At 40.0% G+C, this 17,924-nt stretch overlaps 1 protein-coding gene across 1 annotated transcript in view; it reads left to right on the forward strand.

Annotated features, from left to right (window-relative positions):
- Positions 1-17,924, forward strand: part of LOC124170029 — a 513,527-nt gene that overhangs the window by 7,008 nt on the left and 488,595 nt on the right. Inside the window, exons 2-5 of the mRNA XM_046548714.1 lie at positions 6,084-6,263; positions 9,755-9,856; positions 13,844-13,915; positions 15,630-15,695. Of these exons, the coding sequence (XP_046404670.1) occupies positions 6,097-6,263; positions 9,755-9,856; positions 13,844-13,915; positions 15,630-15,695 (407 nt within the window). The 5' untranslated portion in view covers positions 6,084-6,096. The remainder of the gene's footprint in view (positions 1-6,083; positions 6,264-9,754; positions 9,857-13,843; positions 13,916-15,629; positions 15,696-17,924) is intronic.

Here is a 17,924-nt window from a genome sequence, read left to right on the forward strand (position 1 = left end):
GTTGCCAAAAGCTAAATTTAAAAAAATACATTGCCGCTGAAAACAGGAGTCGCGTATATGTCCGGTAGATTGGTTCTGTATGTTGGCAAAACTTACGATGGGTAGCACACGCGCAGCAAGGGAGAAGCAGTTCAAATTCATGAGGGAGAGGGGATACCCAAATGCTGCAGCAGCTCTGTGGCAGGGCAGTAAAGACATTCGGCAAGAGAGATTCAGTGGAGTTATTAAGTTGGCCTGGCCTATGAGCCTACCGTCCAGTTCAGTGTCAGTAGAGCTCATGTGCTGCAAGGGAGAAGCAGTTCAGATTCTGAGGGAGAGGGGATACCCAAATGCTGCAGCGGCTCTGTGGCAAGGCAGTAAAGACATGCGGCAAGAGAGATGCAGTGGTGTCATAAATTCGGCCTGTGTCCAGTTCTGTATCATTGGGGCACACATGCAGCCAGGGAGAAGCAGTTCAAATGCAATGGACTTGCAAGGGAGAATGGCATCAGAGTTTCAGTTGAGTGCTCTTTTTCTTGTTGAGGACAAGGCAGTGCAGTGACAAGGTTGTTTCAAGGCAGTTTCCACACATTCAGTGGAGTTTCAGCCCAGAATCAGCTCTGTTTCAAGGGAGAAATTTTTACTTGAGAGGGTAATATACGGAAGGCGAATATTTTTTCAAAATTTAAAACGTTTTGAGTCAGTCAAAGAAAGACCTGCGCTAACCTTCAACCAATGACTTACGTTAGGCGTCCACCTCTTCTATACTTTAACTCTCTTGCCTCTGAAAAGTTTCTGTCAATTCTAAGTCATTTTTTTGCATACTTTATCTTATATCAAATCAGATTGATTTTGAATTATTTCAGGTGGTGATTAGCAATGTCAAACTTATAAATAAATGCGTGAAAACGATATCTCAAAACTATTTCCAAAGTCCGTATCAGGGATACAACCAGCTTATAAGTACGTCGATCATTTAAAAAAATATTCAAGGGAACGCGAAGAGCGAAAGTTGTCCGCGATCAGTGGCGCCGACTCCATGGGGCCTGGGGGGTCCCGAGCCCCCTCAACAATTCGTTATGGGTGTGATGAAGAATTGTGCCAGGCTTGTCGATTTTCCCAGAGTGTCCAGATGTCGAGATTCAGGTTGACAGGGCTCTATTGTTAATCAAACGATTCTTTTAAAATGCTTAAAAAACTTAAAACCATCTACTTATAAAATTTCCCCGGGGAAGACCATCGGTTTGGGCCCTCCCAATATTTTTTGTAAGGCGGCAAGTCTATCCGCGAATTCATATGTGTTTGTTTTAAATTCCTATGGCCTTTTTCTTATTTTGTGTATTTAACACAGTCGTTATCTCTAGTGGATTCTGAAAGTACTACTATAAACTAATGATACATTTTGGGTGTTTTTATTGAAGTATATGCACGGATTCTGTTAATTTTGAATGAATTTTTGAAGGAAAAAGTTTTTTTTTATTATTTTAGTTGTTAGTGGTGATATAAAAACTAGCCTAAAACCATGCGGATAGTCATACACCAATGTCTTCTTTAATGGTAGCTATGGCAGCATTTGTGAGTTTGAAATGCTGATACCAGGGTGAAATGAATACAATCAATTATCATTAATGTTCATTATCAATCACTCAAATCATTATTAATATGTACTTCTGGCTGTGATTAACGTAATCTGCCCTGAAATAATATATATACAGTACAACCTCTATGTAGTGAACCTCTTTACATCATAAACCTCCGTACATCATACCACCCCTACGGTCCCGTGTGATTTACATGTAAATTTATGAGCAAACCTCTATGTAGTGGACCTCTTTATATTGTAAAACCTCCGCTTATCATACCAAGGAGACACCTTCGAGACAGCCTAACTACCTCCTTAAATCGTACCGAGACAACAAGAGACCATTAATGTAGCTGTGATTACGTACATGGAATGAAATTTTCAGCAATAAATGTTTCACTATTTTTATCTTATACAGTAGACTCTCGTTATTACGAAGTTGAGACGTTACGATTACGCTGGCGAGAGAAAGTTTTACAGCACATATTAAGGAAGAACAGAATTATGGAGGATAAGAAAAAATTGCATGAAACATTCTTTCAAGTCGTAAATTGCAGATAATTGTATCTCTTCTTTTTTAATGATGAGACAAGGTGGTTTATAAGGGTGCATTGGATATATCTGAAGTCGGTGAACAAATGCTTAGGGAAATTGCTATGATATTTAAAATAATCGAGTGTCAAATCAGGTTATTATATTTTCTGTCAAATTATTCCTCATTTAACATCATTTACGAGACACAGCTAAATAAAAAATGGTGGAAGGTTAAGGTATAAAATATAGAGCAATCGTGAGTAATGATATACTAACAGAGCATCACCCCAGATTGTGAAATGTTTTGTATTGGTGTGTTCCGCAAAATTAGATGTTTTGCCTTGTGTTATAGAGGAGTGTGCATCTGAAATTGTCTTTGAATATACAGTAAAACTTTGATTTTAGGCAGTTGGAGGGACCGAAATATGGGCACTGTGTAAAATCAAAGTGTGTAAAATCAAGAATTGGTATTGAGGAGGAGTATAGTCTTCAGGATAACACTAGCTCATTATTGCTCGGAAAATTAAGCCTAATAATCTTATTTACTCAAAAGCAACACCACAGATGACGTGTTTGTTACCTTTAGAGAAACAACTTTGCATTCCTGAACAGTGTTTCCCATGGTTGAACAAAATGGTTGAAATGCCAGCATTTCTGGCACTAAGATTACTTCTGTTACCCAGGAGAAATTTCGGAATGGTGATACTTAATGGTCGCAGAGAAGCTAATTTTCGAAAATATTCTCATTAAAAGCAGTTTTCAGGATATCCGTTTTACCACCAGCAGACAAACAAAGTTCAAGTCCTGGCAGTAGCAGAGACTTATCAGAGATGGCCCTATCCCTACTTGAGTCTAATGTGGAGGGCACTTCCAGTGCACCACTCTGTCCATCAGATGGGAAGTTAAGTCCTGGTCCCTTTTGAGCTTATCATTACAACCTGGCTAATGCCAACATAGGGTTCCTATCCCCCCAGCCCTTACCTCATGGCGCTAATGTCCCCAGTTGTTGGTTACCTCCAAATAGCATACCATAGATAATACGGAGCACACAGGACCCGGGATATTCGGAAATTCTGATTTTTCCGGTGCTTAGATCACTTTTTTAAAGTGAGCTATTTAAATGACCGCGCAACTGCCGTCATGCCGCCCGTGATGAATAAAAAATGACTAATAGTCCTGAAAATTTTTCCTTCTTTATAATTAATACGCATTAAAAAAGCATTTCCCCATGAAATTTTAGCATTAGTAGATTGACTCTTCCGGGAATAGCTTCTCTGTCGGCATTCTTCCGCGAATTCAGCGCCGGGACCTTCGACTCACAAGCCGTGTGACTCAGCTTCACGTAATATTTTGCTTCCCCATATCTGATAACAACACCGGACACTTTTTGTATTTCGATTTAATGGTACTAAGCCATTCCTGAGTTTAAAGGGACTGCCTTATCACTCACGTCTTGAATTTGACTTCAATGATTACATGACGATTGACGACGCGAGTTATTCTCCGAGGGCATTAACTCCCGTTCCGTTAAAACGCTTGCCACCTAGCGGGGTTAAGGTAATAGCTATTCAAGTTCCAATCATGTTTAACTTAAACCGTCTGACAATGAGATACAAGTTGAGTCGGTTCTGATAAGCGCGCAGCGCAAGCAATTTTTCCTCGCCTCCATTTGTCCCGCAGATGTGGGATTAGCCTGGGAATGAGACAATGCATGCTGCTTTTACCATCGTGTTGAATCACAATCGACTTACGTCCATACTAGAAGTAAGACTATCTTTTTTGGATCACCTTGGAAGCCAAAATTTTGGCACGGGAGTATTTTTAACTACTCATTTCGCCGTTATATTTCGCTGGGGCGACGGAAAACATAGCGTCGGCAAAATTCTAGAAAGCCTTGCGTTGGCGATAGATATTCCGTAGCTCATAATTCTGGGTATAAACAGCATCGATCAATAAGTCGAATAATAAACGAAAGGTGATAATGTTAATATCTCCAGCGATCATGTCTTAATAAAAAGTAGTTACGCATACACGGCGATTGCCGTGTGTTTTAGGTTTCGATATCCTTCTACGGCGAATTTGAACTAAGAGCGACATTCGCGTTCGTAATGGAGCCTAAGAGGGCTCACGGGGAAGCAATAATTAGATTCGCGATGTATTTAGTTTCACGCTCAACAGCGCGATGTCATTTCAACCGTTCCTGTATTCATTTTTGCAACTCATTGAGACGAAATAATAACCTAACTGCATATTGCTCTAGTCGGATTTTCAAAACAAGCCGAAAGACAACTGCGTAATATCAAGATTAGCGACCTCTTAGGGGCTGGGTTTATGCTGCGCAAAATCGAAAAACTGCGTAAAATCAAGAAAAGATGTAAAATCGAAGTTTCACCATTGCAATTCCCTATGCTTTCCGGCCGGACTTGAGTGCCGCTGCGTAAAAACGAGACTTGATGTAAAATCGAAGTGCGTAAAATCGAAGTTTTACTGTACTTTTTGCGTATTGAATATGTATTACTTTTTGAATATACTTATCCAATCTTTTTGCCAAACCCCCTAATTTCACATTCAGACGACCTGCAAACCTTTCAGATTTATTCTGCTCAACGAACCCCTTACATAAGTCACCCACTACTCCCACTAGTACACCTTTGTCCTGCGGTCGTCCTAGATGCAAGACCTGCTCAATTTTTACCCCTCCTTCTATCCCTAGTCATCTCGTCTCCTGTCTACCACCACCCCCTGCGGCCTCCTGTACTTCCAAGAATGTAGTTTACCTAATCCAATGTCAACACTGTTCCTCCTTTTATATAGGCAAATTGTTTAAAGGTACTTAAGGTAATACTTGAGTCTAAATTTCAATATGATATGAATAAAATACTAAGATTGCGCAGCTCTTTGCTTGTTTACGTGTAATTTTATAACATTAAAACAACCCAGAACTCATTTTTTAAATATTTTTGCTACAGCATTATAAAATACATTCATTTAATTTTCTTTTTTACTAAGGAAAAAAACATTTTTTTATAATTTTTTTTATACTGTGTTCTGCCCAACCTGTGGTTTTTTATGTTTTTAATGTTATTCATGTTAAATAAATAAATAAATGTCGTGATAGGCCACGAAAAACTTAGACACAAATAAAAGAGAACTCACACGTAAGGTTTCAAATGTTCAACCCGTTTGGGTCTTTGTCTGGAAGGAGACGAGTAGAGAGTGAGGAGGAGGAGGACAGAGGATGAGGAGAGGCTGAGGAGATTAGGATAAGAATGTGGTAGGGAGAGGGCGGGGGATGGGAAAGTGGAGAGGGCTATGAAGATAAGTGGGCCCTGTTAAGACCAGCATATGACTACACCAAGCTTTCAACCTGCTTCTACTCTGGACACTTTTCCATCAGTTTCTCATTCCAATATGTTTCTCACACATTACCTGCAGTTTCTGACTCCGTTGCCAATCCACCTTGTTCTTCTTCGGCATACAGCAATCTCTGGTGTTCTTTCTTCTACATTATCTCCTTTCCCCTCATTCCTCACCCCTTTCGTCCAATTCATCTTGAGCGAATTCCTTCAGCACCGATTCTCCAAGGCCTCAGTTCTTATCCGATTAAGTACTTTTTCAAATGGTCCAGTCTTCTCAACCACGAAGGGCCACACACATATTTTCACTCACTCTTTCCTGATCTCGAGCCTCCTCGAGCATAGTGGCCACGAAGACCACCTTAGCTTGGATTTTTCGACCCATGAAGTCAGTCGTGCTTCATTTTTCCCTTGTATTGGCACCCTATTATGTTAGGTGCGATTCAAGCTTTTTAACGCATGCATTTATTGCAGAACTGTCGTTAATGCTTGATACACATTTTGATTTAGTATGCAATAGTCGGAAATAAGTGGTCAGGCGTGGTAGAATGCACAGTGATTACTACCTTTAGTGATTCTACAGTGCTCTCCAGCTTCTGTTAGCTAACATGAATACTTTTCTCTTGATCCAGGAGTTCTGCCACCATGCTTAAAGCAGGTCTTGCTCTCCGGGCGTCGCAGAAAGACCTGGAGGAGGTGATTTCAATGCATCCAGACCCAAGTACAGAAGAGCAGGAGTCACTGATGCAACGCTGTTGCTGCTCCTCGAGTGCTGATGCATCGGACTCAGAGACAGACTCACAGGACGATTGGTACGTATGAGGTCACAGCTTACCCTTCCTTTTTTCGTTAAACCGAGACCCCACACTTTGGGCACGAGGGAATTGCTGACTCAGAACTGGGTCATTCCACGTCCGTTCACCGAGGCATGGCACCCACCGACTCGGAATTTAATGAAATTTTGGTCACTAGCTACTATCACCTATCTAATGACCCATGTGAAATATTTACTCTCTCACTCTCATAGTTTGCAATATATGAGGAGTCGAAGTTTGAGATGTTTGCTCAGAAGTGACGCTAGTGGGAGTCAAATTCCAGAGTGCAGGGCACAGGGTAAAAATTCATAACTCAGAAACCACATAATATATTTGAATGAAGTTTTGACCCCTTGTCTATCCAAGTACATAGCTTCCATAGCAATGTCTTTTATTCCCCTTGCATTGTTATGTTAGCCAAAATGATGTCAACAGTTGTTAATTAACCGATTTTTTGAGCTCAAAAACATTACTTCATAATTTCAGAATTATCACCTAAAGGCAGAGTAGTTAACTCATCCAATTATTTTTTAAATTGAAGGTTAATATGTGCTCCAATATACTGTGAAATAAAAATGGTGGTGTTTTGACTGCTGCTATGAGTATTTCAGATTTTACTTTTTTTCTGCCTCCGTGAGAGGGATTTTTTGACACCTACTGTAACATAATAAGTATAAGTGTATCCATACCTTCATGAGGATATATTTGAAATATTAGTCAGTAAATCTAAGACCAAACATGTAGTCTAGCGAATGTGGCTCTTGTTCATACAATTTTTTTAATAACAATACTTGGCTTGTGGCAGCTGAAGGGAAAAAGAGTCCAAATGGCTCAGAAATGTGAAATGATGCTTTTTTCATGGAATTTACCCATTTTTTAAGTGTTTAGTTTATGGAAAAAATGGTATCAACATACATTAGACTCTTACTGTGCATTAGAGGATAAATGGAAGTACTAATTTAAATAATACACTTCGATTCGTTTAAGGCATCACCTGAACATCTCTGGATGCTCTCTCGGGCAACTAAAAGCTTTACAGTACCACCAATTCCATCACATGGGGATTTTCCATGGCTTGTAGCAAAGAATGTCCATGATGCCATTAAGGAGGAATCCTGGTAATGCTTGCAAAGATTGAGAAATTTTTTGCAGTTCTCGTACGGTCCTGTACAACCATCACTAAAGTAACTCAATTTTTTGAGTGTTGCATCTAGCAGCAACTAAGATAAAAAAAGAAAAATCGTCCATCTTGGAAATGATGACTTTCTGCAGTTAGTGATTCATGTTAGGAATGAATGGTGGTCGAAATGGATAAAACATTTCAATGCAGTACACCCATGTCTCCTATAGGGCAAGGGATGCGTTCCTTGGGGTTTTGAGCTATACGAATTTGCGTTATATGAGAGTGTTTTAACATAGGGAAGATAGGGATGCGTTCCTGGTAGCATAGGTCTTGGGTATTGAATTTCCTCTAAAACATCTATATTCCCATAAAAAGCCTTAGAATACATTATTTATATAAATGTTTATAGTTTAAAACATTTTTAAAGATATTATGCACGCATTCAAAGACTATTATTCACGTTAAAAAAAATTCTTACGTGTCGTATATAATGCTCCCGCCATAACAAGGCTACTGGGACCGCCCCGTCAAGGAAGCCATTCAGATCCGCATCAACCGCAACAACTTCAACAGGGACACGGGCTTCCAAATCAGCAATGGTTGGAGACCAATAATGAAGTCCATTATATACGACAAAAATGGCGGGAAAACCTCAACAAGCGTGAACCAATCAGGTCACATCTGAACTCGGATGGAGTGTATATATACGGAAAATTTCTTCATTCTTTCATTCGGAAGATCCCCTGAGGATGATCAGAAAGTCACTGATCGAAACGTGGAACCGGTGGAAAACCCGTGAAACTTTTCTGCAATATATTTATTTATCTTCTAAGAGCACCCGAGAATCTCGTCGGGTTCCTCGAAGGGTCAAGACTTCTCGAGACCCCTGAAGACTGAAGAAGAAATGTTTAACTTCAAGTCTCTAGTGCATTTCGGTAGTTTCCGGTAGTGCGTCAGCTCAATTTTAAAGTCTGTAATAAACTGCATATCAAACAGCTGCATACTCTAGCCTTTAGGGAATCGATTCATTTTGTAAACTTCAGCATTGATAAAATTGGATCTTTGTCCACATCTTTTCCAAATGATATTTTGCTCATAATTTCTTACTTTTTTTGAATAGACGTCACTATTGTGAACGGTTTCTGAATTTATATCCATACGAGTCGATGGGCGCTCGATTACATCAAGCGGGTTTGGGAGGGGGATGGGAACATGTTTGTGTCACGCATTTCAGAGTATTACTCTTGTAGTAAATAGTAGTTTTACTTATCGAGACTAGTGAAGACACTTGCTCTGACAATGCCAGGAAATTTAAGTCTCATCTCGACCGTCGAGACTCTCGGGTAGTCGAGATTCTCGCACAGCCCTTGTTTTAAGCCTTCAGCCATCTTTGGGAGAACCTGATTGGTTTCTGTCACTCTTCATAAAAAAACTCGCCTGCTATAGATTACGTAAGAAGTGTTATAAATTATGAAGCAAGATGAAGCAAGTGGATTAAGCAAAAGATCCACAGAGAAAAAATCATTCGCCTTGACCGGGATTCGAACCTGGATCCCTCGATTTCCGGTCGAGTGCTTTAGCCAGTTAAGCTACCGAGGCGTCATTCTTCCCTTTGGATATTTTCGGACACTACCGGACAAGATATTGCTGGTCTGCTGAGCATATGATGCCACAAGCAGTCCAAATCGTGCGCACAGCGCCACAGCCGGAGAGCAGGCCCGGACATAGAACACAAAGTGGTGTTCGCTCTAGACTAGTTTTAAGTATACCGGGACGAGTTTGTCCGGTAGTGTCCGCAAATATCCACAGGGAAGAATGACGCCTCGGTAGCTTAACTGGCTAAAGCACTCGACCGGGGGATCCGGGTTCGAATCTTGGTCAAGGCGAATGATTTTTTTCTCTATGGATCTTTCGCACATTTGTGCATTGCGGGTGACTCCCGTAAAAGTTATCACCGCGGCTAGTCCCGGTATACTTTAAACTAAGATAGTTTTAACTTAGTTTTAATTTGAATGTGGTACTCTTCATTATTTGTTCTTAAAATGGGTTTCTTCGATCTATTTGTGATGTCCCCACCACTGGTATTTTTCTCCACTTTCATTTTTGCAGTATGTTTAACTTTAAGTCTCTGGCGGCAGTGGTTAACATGATAAATTTTTGAAAAGATCAGAACCTGAGACACTAATTATAATGAAACATTTCTCTTACAGCGTGAATTTTATTCCAAACGAGTCATTTTTCGACCTATCCAGCTGTATGTTTATTTGGAATGTCCATTTATAAAATATTTTGATAATTTTTAAGCTGCCAACTCAAACAATCAAGGAGAAATCATCTAATGTGGAAAATGATTTTATATTTACAGCGATCAGCACCCTTTGGAGGTAGTGGATGATAATAACCTGACAAGAGACCAAGGGGCAGAGGCTGAACGACAGGAAAGTGTTCACCCTTCATCAAACAATGGGCGAGTCTGGATGTTTATAATTCTACTCTATAATTAAAAAAAAGCTTCTGGAAAAATATGAGAGAAGAAGTATATATTCTAAACTGTAGTAAAAGACAGACTTTTATAACATAAAATACCTCTATTGGTACGGAGGCTTCCAAGGTGATGACAATGGATAACTGCTTAGTGGGTTAAGTCCACTAAAACGAGCCAACGCGGCCGTAACCCAGGAAAATGTATCCAAATTTCTTTGTTATTTTCACATATTTGTGTGCATGTTTCCCTCAACATACCTTCTACGTTTTACTTTGAAACCTTAGCATTTAAAATTGTATCCACTGGTCGGTACATAACGATCATTAACCATGGTAAATATTTTAGTTGATCAGGGAACAAGACCTTTCGTGTATACCTTTAAATGCTGCCTTTCAGCAACATTCGCTGGAAATGGCTCACGAGTCGGAATCTGATATGTAAAATACCAATATACAGTGCAACCTCGATATTACGACACCCCACGGTGCACTTATAAACACTCGCTATAGCGAATTGTCGCTTTACCGGAGGTGGAGCAAATAATAGCCAATATACCTGTTGCGAACAGATATACAGGAACAGGAGTGGTGCAGAGCAGGAGTGGCGACAGATAAACATCTATCCGATAAACGTAAGCATAAATCCAGACGAAAGGCGATGTTTTTTTGCATCACTAAATTTCCTTACTCAAGTAACGACTAACTATTCAAGCAATTTATAAGCGCCGCACTGAATAAAAATCATGCAAAGCATTGTTTCGCCAATCATTATATTTATCGAACGACAGTTTACCACATAAATTTGAGACTGAGCACTCCATTAACTTCATTTCTAACAGATCGCTAGCAATTACAGAGGTTAAGGAGTCTTGATGAAAGTCTTCCGGCGGTGAAACCCTCGCTATGGCGAGAGCCAACACCGAAAGGGCCTCGTAAAAACTAAGTTTTTAACACGCTTATTATAGGGTGAATTGACGGTGCATCGGCTATCTCTCGTAATAGCGGGGGTGTCGCTATAGCCCGTACTCGCTTAACTAGGTTCCACTGTATAGCTTGGTTTTCTTTGCATCGAATTTGAGGCTAAACTTGCCGATTTTCTTTTCCATATCTAATAGTAATTTCTTCAGATCCCTCTCTGACTGGCAAACGGGGTAATCCCTATTTTAAGTGATTAGTCGAAGCGGCCGCATTGAATATCTACTTCTTATGGTTCTACTTTGTCAGCTAGGGGCACTGTAGTCGGTCATTGCGGTGAAGATTAGCTTATCAGCATTGTATGTTTGGGTGCTAAATCCTCAATGTCTTTACTCCATTGTCTTCGTGATCATTGCTTAACCGTGCATTCATCTTGCCACTATCTCCGGCATATTCATCTTCACTCAGGGATATGGATTTCATATTTTTGGTGGCTGTTTTTATGTGTTAAATTAGAGTCCTGAAATTTTATATATAGCTGCCACTTTTTGCCTCTGTCTAATTCAAAACAAGATGTTGCCGTTTCCGTACACCAATTTGTATTGAAGTCATCTTCTGCATCGTCCAGCTAACTTTTTGCCGCACACCCCAGAATGCATTTATCCTTTCGCGTTTGACTGAATTCCACATCGATACGCAAGCCTTCATCCTGGCTCCTTCTCGACTGGTTGGCCCCTTTGGTATTACAAGACCTTTCCATGGTAGAAAAGAGGAGAACAATTTTAACCGGGATACCGGGTAACTTATAACACATACACCGTAAAGTTAGCATCCCACCAACACACAATTTTCAGATTTTTTGGATTTTTTTTTTGCCACTTTCCTTCAAGGTAGGGACACCAAATTCACGTGAGTGACGTCTTTCACGTGTCCCTGCGTGCCGCTACCAGAAGAACGCAGAATATTTAATTTTAACGGGTGACACCGTCGAAAAACCATGTTTCCACTACAGCTAAAGAGCTGGAGTTTTAATTATCTTTAATATTGAGGTTATTCAAGTCAAAAGATAACTTTCTAAAGGCCTTTCCAACCACAATGGTTCGATCTCCATGATTCGCCTACAAACCAGTATCCAAACTATTAATAAGTAACCGTTCTTTATTCTACCGGCTTTCCTTCGAAATAAATTCCATCCCGAATTATATTGATCCCTTTTCTTCAACAAGTAAACATTTTACTGACCTGACTTCCTCCCATCAAGTGAAAAACAACCGAATAACTAGCTAAATACTGAGATAATGGCTATCGCATAAGTTTGTAGCTTTGTTAAGTTACTGTTTGACATGTCTGTAAATATCGTCTATCTTTCATTTTTATTGTTACAGGTACTCTTTAAGTTGTTATTCATTCTGTATATGAACTATATTACAGTAGACTCTCGTTATTACGAAGTTCACGGGACCGAAAAACCGGAGGTTCGTAATAACGAAGTTCGTAAGAACGTTTCTTATAGGAATCGTCGAAAAAAATAGTGTATTATAAACGCAATTAAACTACGCGGGAATATATACTAACAGGAAAATTCGTTTCAGTTTTTCAACAGAAGACTACGCCATGACGCAATCGAGGGTTGATATCTTCCCGAATACATGAACTCCGATATTCATACTAGATGCGTCCCAAGACCTTGTTCCTAGGTTGATAAAATTACCGTCCGGCCACCGAGATTTGTCCAATAACAGACAAAATGGTCTAGGTCTGGGTAGGGAGCAAGGCTGCCAGGTAAGAAAGGGAAACGCTTACAAATTGTTCCGTGAAGAAAAGAACCGGAAGGGACGACGAGCGTGAAGTACCTAGAGGAATAATCACTTGTTCTTGTGATTCGAAGAATGGGCTTATTTTGGTAGATCAGGCTTATTTCGGTGCTCGTTTATGCATTTGACAACGTTGTATGACTAGGCGAGGGTGTGAGGTGCGCTTGGGGGACAGCGATTGGCTTTAAACCGTGCTGGCGCAGGATTATCCGCCCCTCTTATTGTGCCGTAATCAGACAACCCTCGCCAGCCGGATTGTACGCAAGTTATCGATGAGTACTGTTATCCTGCAGAATACAACACTGCATTACACGTATGAGCTAACTCACGATTGTGGCGAACTGATCTAGCGGGGTCTGCGATGCATTCGGAGCCGAAAAAATAGCTCCCCACGATGACGAAGAACGGGCGAAACGCTGAACAGTTCCTAAATTCACCTTAAATGATACCTTATTCAGATTGTGATCACAGTGAGAGTTTCCCAGCGCCACACCGCGTAGTATCGGCTAAATTCGAAATTTGAAAATTTTGAATGATCGTATCTCTGAAAATTTGTAAATCGAATGTGCATAGGAAGAGGATTGACTGTACAACCAATTTACTAACGGTTATGAGTGGGTCACTATGACTTCACAGGAATGAAACTTGTTATATAATGTAGCGTATAAACTGAATAAAGAACCATAATTGACGCTCTTTGGCACAGTACACGAGAAGAACTTAAACGTGGCGCGATTATTAAAACTTAAGTGTAGTGAATATCCACCTAAATGCCGTGACTTGTGCGTGGAACTTCGTAATAAAGTTCATATTGTAACCGCCGGGACCGGGAGTTAGGTTCGTAATTTCGTAAAAACGAAAAATACGTAATAACGTTTCTTTTACTATAGCTTGGATAGGCCTTTTCGACGGGACCAACGATTTGCTTCGTAATAACGAGAACTTCGTAACAATGTTGTTCGTATTAACGAGAGTCTACTGTATTTCAAATCGCGTAAATTTAAAAATAACAATTAATGCAATGAGGAGGGATTGGATGGCTAAAGGGATTATATCGTCTCGATCTCTCGTTCCTGTGAAGGAATTCAATATATACCCTTGACAATAGTCTTTGATGAAGTGTTAGCTGTTGCCCTCTGCTTATGGAGTTAAATATCCGAAACAAAAACACTTGATAAAAGGATATTTCATTCAGTGCAGGTGTCATACTAATTAATGACTAATTTGACTTTCTGTTGCAGGAAGGACCGTTTTATCTCAACACTGAACATGCTGAAGGAGTTGATAGAGAATTTAAAATGGAGTTTCCCAAGGTGAATATAACGGCAGTGTAGTATTATTTCTTCTATATCAATTGCATGTACAAATTTATTGCTAGAAAAAGTTACCCATTGAACTTCAGTAGGTAGTGAGGCTTAAACGTTGCAATTATTGTAAAAAAATGTAAACTACTATATGTATAACGCTAAAATATAGTTTCACTTTAGCAGACAAGGAATGGGATTTATGTTGCGTCATGTGACTTCGCATTATACCTAGCTCGCTCTGCCAAATACGCAATAACCACACCCACTACCCCGCCGCTATCTTGGATGCAGGTAGCACGAGACATCACCGCACTATTTCCTAGTCTATGGCCATTCTGCTGTAACCAAGTTGCCAGGTGGTAAAATGCTGTAAAAATCATTACTGGGATATATTGGAGGACGCTGGGAAGTAGTATGCAGGAATACGCGACCCGAAAAATCACCGCAATAAGACTTTGCAAGTTGCCATAGAATGAGGAGGAGATAGTGGCGTTATTAATACGACATTTCCCACCCTACGCCCAGAATTTGCTCCGAAGTGCTGAGGTTGCTATATCTGAAAGACTTTTAATAATGCTTGGACGTTTTGGCCTATCCCAAATGCCTGCAAGAAGGCCAGGTGAGACGCGCCTGAATGTCAACGCGATATGAAATCAGACACGCCGTGGGTTTAAGGTTTAATTGGTGGAATCGCAGAGAAGATAGAGGCTGAGGATAGAAGCAGACCGGGAGAACGGGGGGGGGGAGATGAGAGAGGTCCGAATGCGGGGAGCCGTGACGAGGGTAATGTGCTCCAACCTTAAATGGATTTTTCATTTCCAACTCCACAGCCGGGAAACTCTCAGATTTTTGGTCAAACGACTTCCCCCCCCCCAAACTCGCCGCGTATAAAAGTGGAAATCCCCATTTGACCTTTTATGAAGGACTCCAGTCTCGAGTATGAGGAGGAGGGGAGGCCTCATTTGTGCCCAGAGATAGAAGTGCTCCAATGGAACCATTCGACGTATGCTCTCGTAGACACGGGAATCCAGGTCTGGGTGATTTCTGAGAATAAGGTTAAAGAATTAAAAGGTTTGGAAATTGAATTGCCCACTTTACCCCTTGGAAAAACGTTTATGATTGGGGCCGACTAGTGGAAATCAGCTCCAATAACCCAACAGGTGTTGATTACTCATGCGATTGGCTACAAAATTATTGACTTACTTAGTATGCTTGGTTGTTAAGGAATTAATTCGCCCAGTAATTTCAGGGATAGATTTGTTAGGAAAACTGCAGGATGTTATTGACATTAAGAAAAGGAAGCCATGATTTTTAAATTTTCAGATGAACATGTTGTTGTTCGGGAATTTGGTAAGTGTGAGGGCGACACGGTAAGCGGTACGATCTCGGAAGGGGAGGCTACATTTGAGGAGGAAATAAACGAGTCCATTGGGCATAATGGTTTCCCAGGAGATGAAAGAGATAAGGTGACTCAGTTTATTATGTAATATAGCACGTTATTTATGCCGTCTTTATCCCCCGTCAGATATTAAATATGGCGACAGTCGGGAAATGCATAAAATAGAAAAAATATTGGCCGCTTTAATTTTTAAACGCTATCAGAATGAATAATAATAAACAAGACAATAGTTGACAGGCAATCCTACATTTAGAGTACTAATTTACATAAGCATTAATGATCAACGTTATTATAATATTGCATGGTCTTCTCTTATCACAGATATGAAGTATTTGAGTTCATGGTTAATATCCTGGAGGAACTGAAACAAGATTACGAAAACCCAAGGTAAGCTCATGGACGCAAAATTTACATCATTTGAATGAGAAATATGCATGTGGTAACTACACTCTTGGTGATGTAATGCAAAGCTTTGCTTGATTAGGTGCCATTTTATCAGGGATCACTGTTCAACCAAGTATTCTAACTCCATGGCTATTTCGCTCCTCATCATTAAATCATAGTCAAGTTGAAATATTACAAAGATGATCATTTCTTAAATAATATGCATAAGTGTTTAATTAGGTGTTGGTTAAATTATCAATGCATAATTTCTGATACATAATTATTATTAACACAGCCTAATAAAAATTCTTCATTTTCCACGTTACACCAAATAAATACAGTAGAATCCTGATTTAAGGTTTTTCAGGGGGGACAAAATTTAAAGCACTAAATGCGGACAAACACTAAATGAGGACCTGCCATTTTTTTCAGATTTTAGGGTCTGTAATGATTGGAATGGCTTTTTATGAATAAAAAATATTATTTTAAGTAACTAAAAGGTGCTGAATGTAGCAAAAAATTCTTTAATGAAATGTTCTCTGCCCTATGAAGGTTGGATAATACTTTTCAGGAATCGGCTAAAAAAATGGGCAGTAAAAATAAGTAATGAGAGGATGACAATTGTTTTAATGAAATATTTAAAGAAAATTCTAATAAACATCAACTTAAAAGCATTCCCACACGGATTATTGTGGACATTAGTGATTCCATTTTTATGCATATTTCAGTGATCTCGATGAAATTTAGAATTTTTTCTGTAAAAGTGACCTGTATGTGACTGGTAGCATTTCCAATATAATAAGAAAAGGTGTAAGTAGGTACTCGAAAAATCATGAGGAATGAGCGAAATAAGGGACAGCAGAGGATCGCTAATCCCGAATTCTCAACTACCGAGTATCTAGTAAAACGGAGGTTTTCTGGAATTTTGCCAAATTAACGTTTTCTGTTGCTTCGGCGAAACAAGGGATTAATGAGCCTTTAAAAAGCCTCCTATGCACACATTTTGGATTTCGAGGTCATCCGAAAAAGTAGAATCTTATTTCTAGTATGCGTACAAGTCGATGGTGATTTAACTCGATGATAACACCAGATTCGTTGTCATATATCCGCGGCCTCATGCAGATCAAATGGAGCCGGGAGAAGTTGCTTACGCGGCGCGCTGATCACCTTGACTCCGACTCGCCTTGTTTCTCGGCAAGTTTTAATAAAATTTGGTTGGACCTTGAATGACGATCAGCTATACTCTGTTCAGTGAAAAGGTTTGATCTTCAACAGAACTGGATTTCATCAGAAAAGAATTGTCAGAGCCTCTGGAGTTTGGCAATTTCGTCAGGGTTATGATAACGAAGTCAACCACCAAGGGATACCTGCCGGATTTTCGTATTTTTCCGCGCTCATCTAATCTACCGTGAGTATGCGGAGATTTTTTTCCAGCATGAGCGATTTATTTTGAGTCATGGACCGTGATACTTCGTCAAAACTCCGATTGTCATAATCTTTTGACATTAATTAGCACAAGATAGATATTTTTGAATCGACATCGATATCAACCACGCGTATGTCGATAAATTGGCTCCGGGATATCTAAATTACGATGTAAAATAATGTTGCTCCGTTGGGAAAGAATGCTCTCACTCACGATCACGACAGGGGAAACACTTCCTCGGTTCTTTCGCTGTTCCTCCGTGGAATCTGACCTTGGAATGGATTATAGAAAGAATCCTCTAGTGAACTGCGCAATTGATATTGGGCCTCCTCTTTTGAAAAGAGAAAGTAGCCGACTGAAAAAATATTGGGCTAATAATCGACTGCCCGTAGGTAGTAGAGTTGAAAGGGGCATAAGCCATCAATTGAAAACATAACGAGAAAACCATTAATGTAGCGGCCCTCGGAGGATAACTCGTGTCATCAGTCGTCACGTATCATCGAAGTCAAGTTCAAGAAGTGAAGGATAAGGTAGTTCGAGGTTATTATGGGATGACTTTGCTCCATTAGATCGGATCTGATACAAAAAGTGCCTGGTGTTTGGATCAGAAGGGGAGCGAAACATTACGAGAAGACAAATCACCCAGCTTGCGAGTTGAAGGTCGCAGCGCTGCGCTCGCGGAAGAAAGCAGTTGAAGAAGCGTTCCCCAGTACATTCTATCGACTCTTGGTGAACTTTCATGAGACTGTTCTTGTTGATGAGCATAAATTCGAAGATTTGGATGAACCGTCATGAAAAAACGTTAA

Source organism: Ischnura elegans, chromosome 13, assembly GCF_921293095.1.
Source record: "Ischnura elegans chromosome 13, ioIscEleg1.1, whole genome shotgun sequence".
NCBI classification, from domain to species: domain Eukaryota; kingdom Metazoa; phylum Arthropoda; class Insecta; order Odonata; family Coenagrionidae; genus Ischnura; species Ischnura elegans.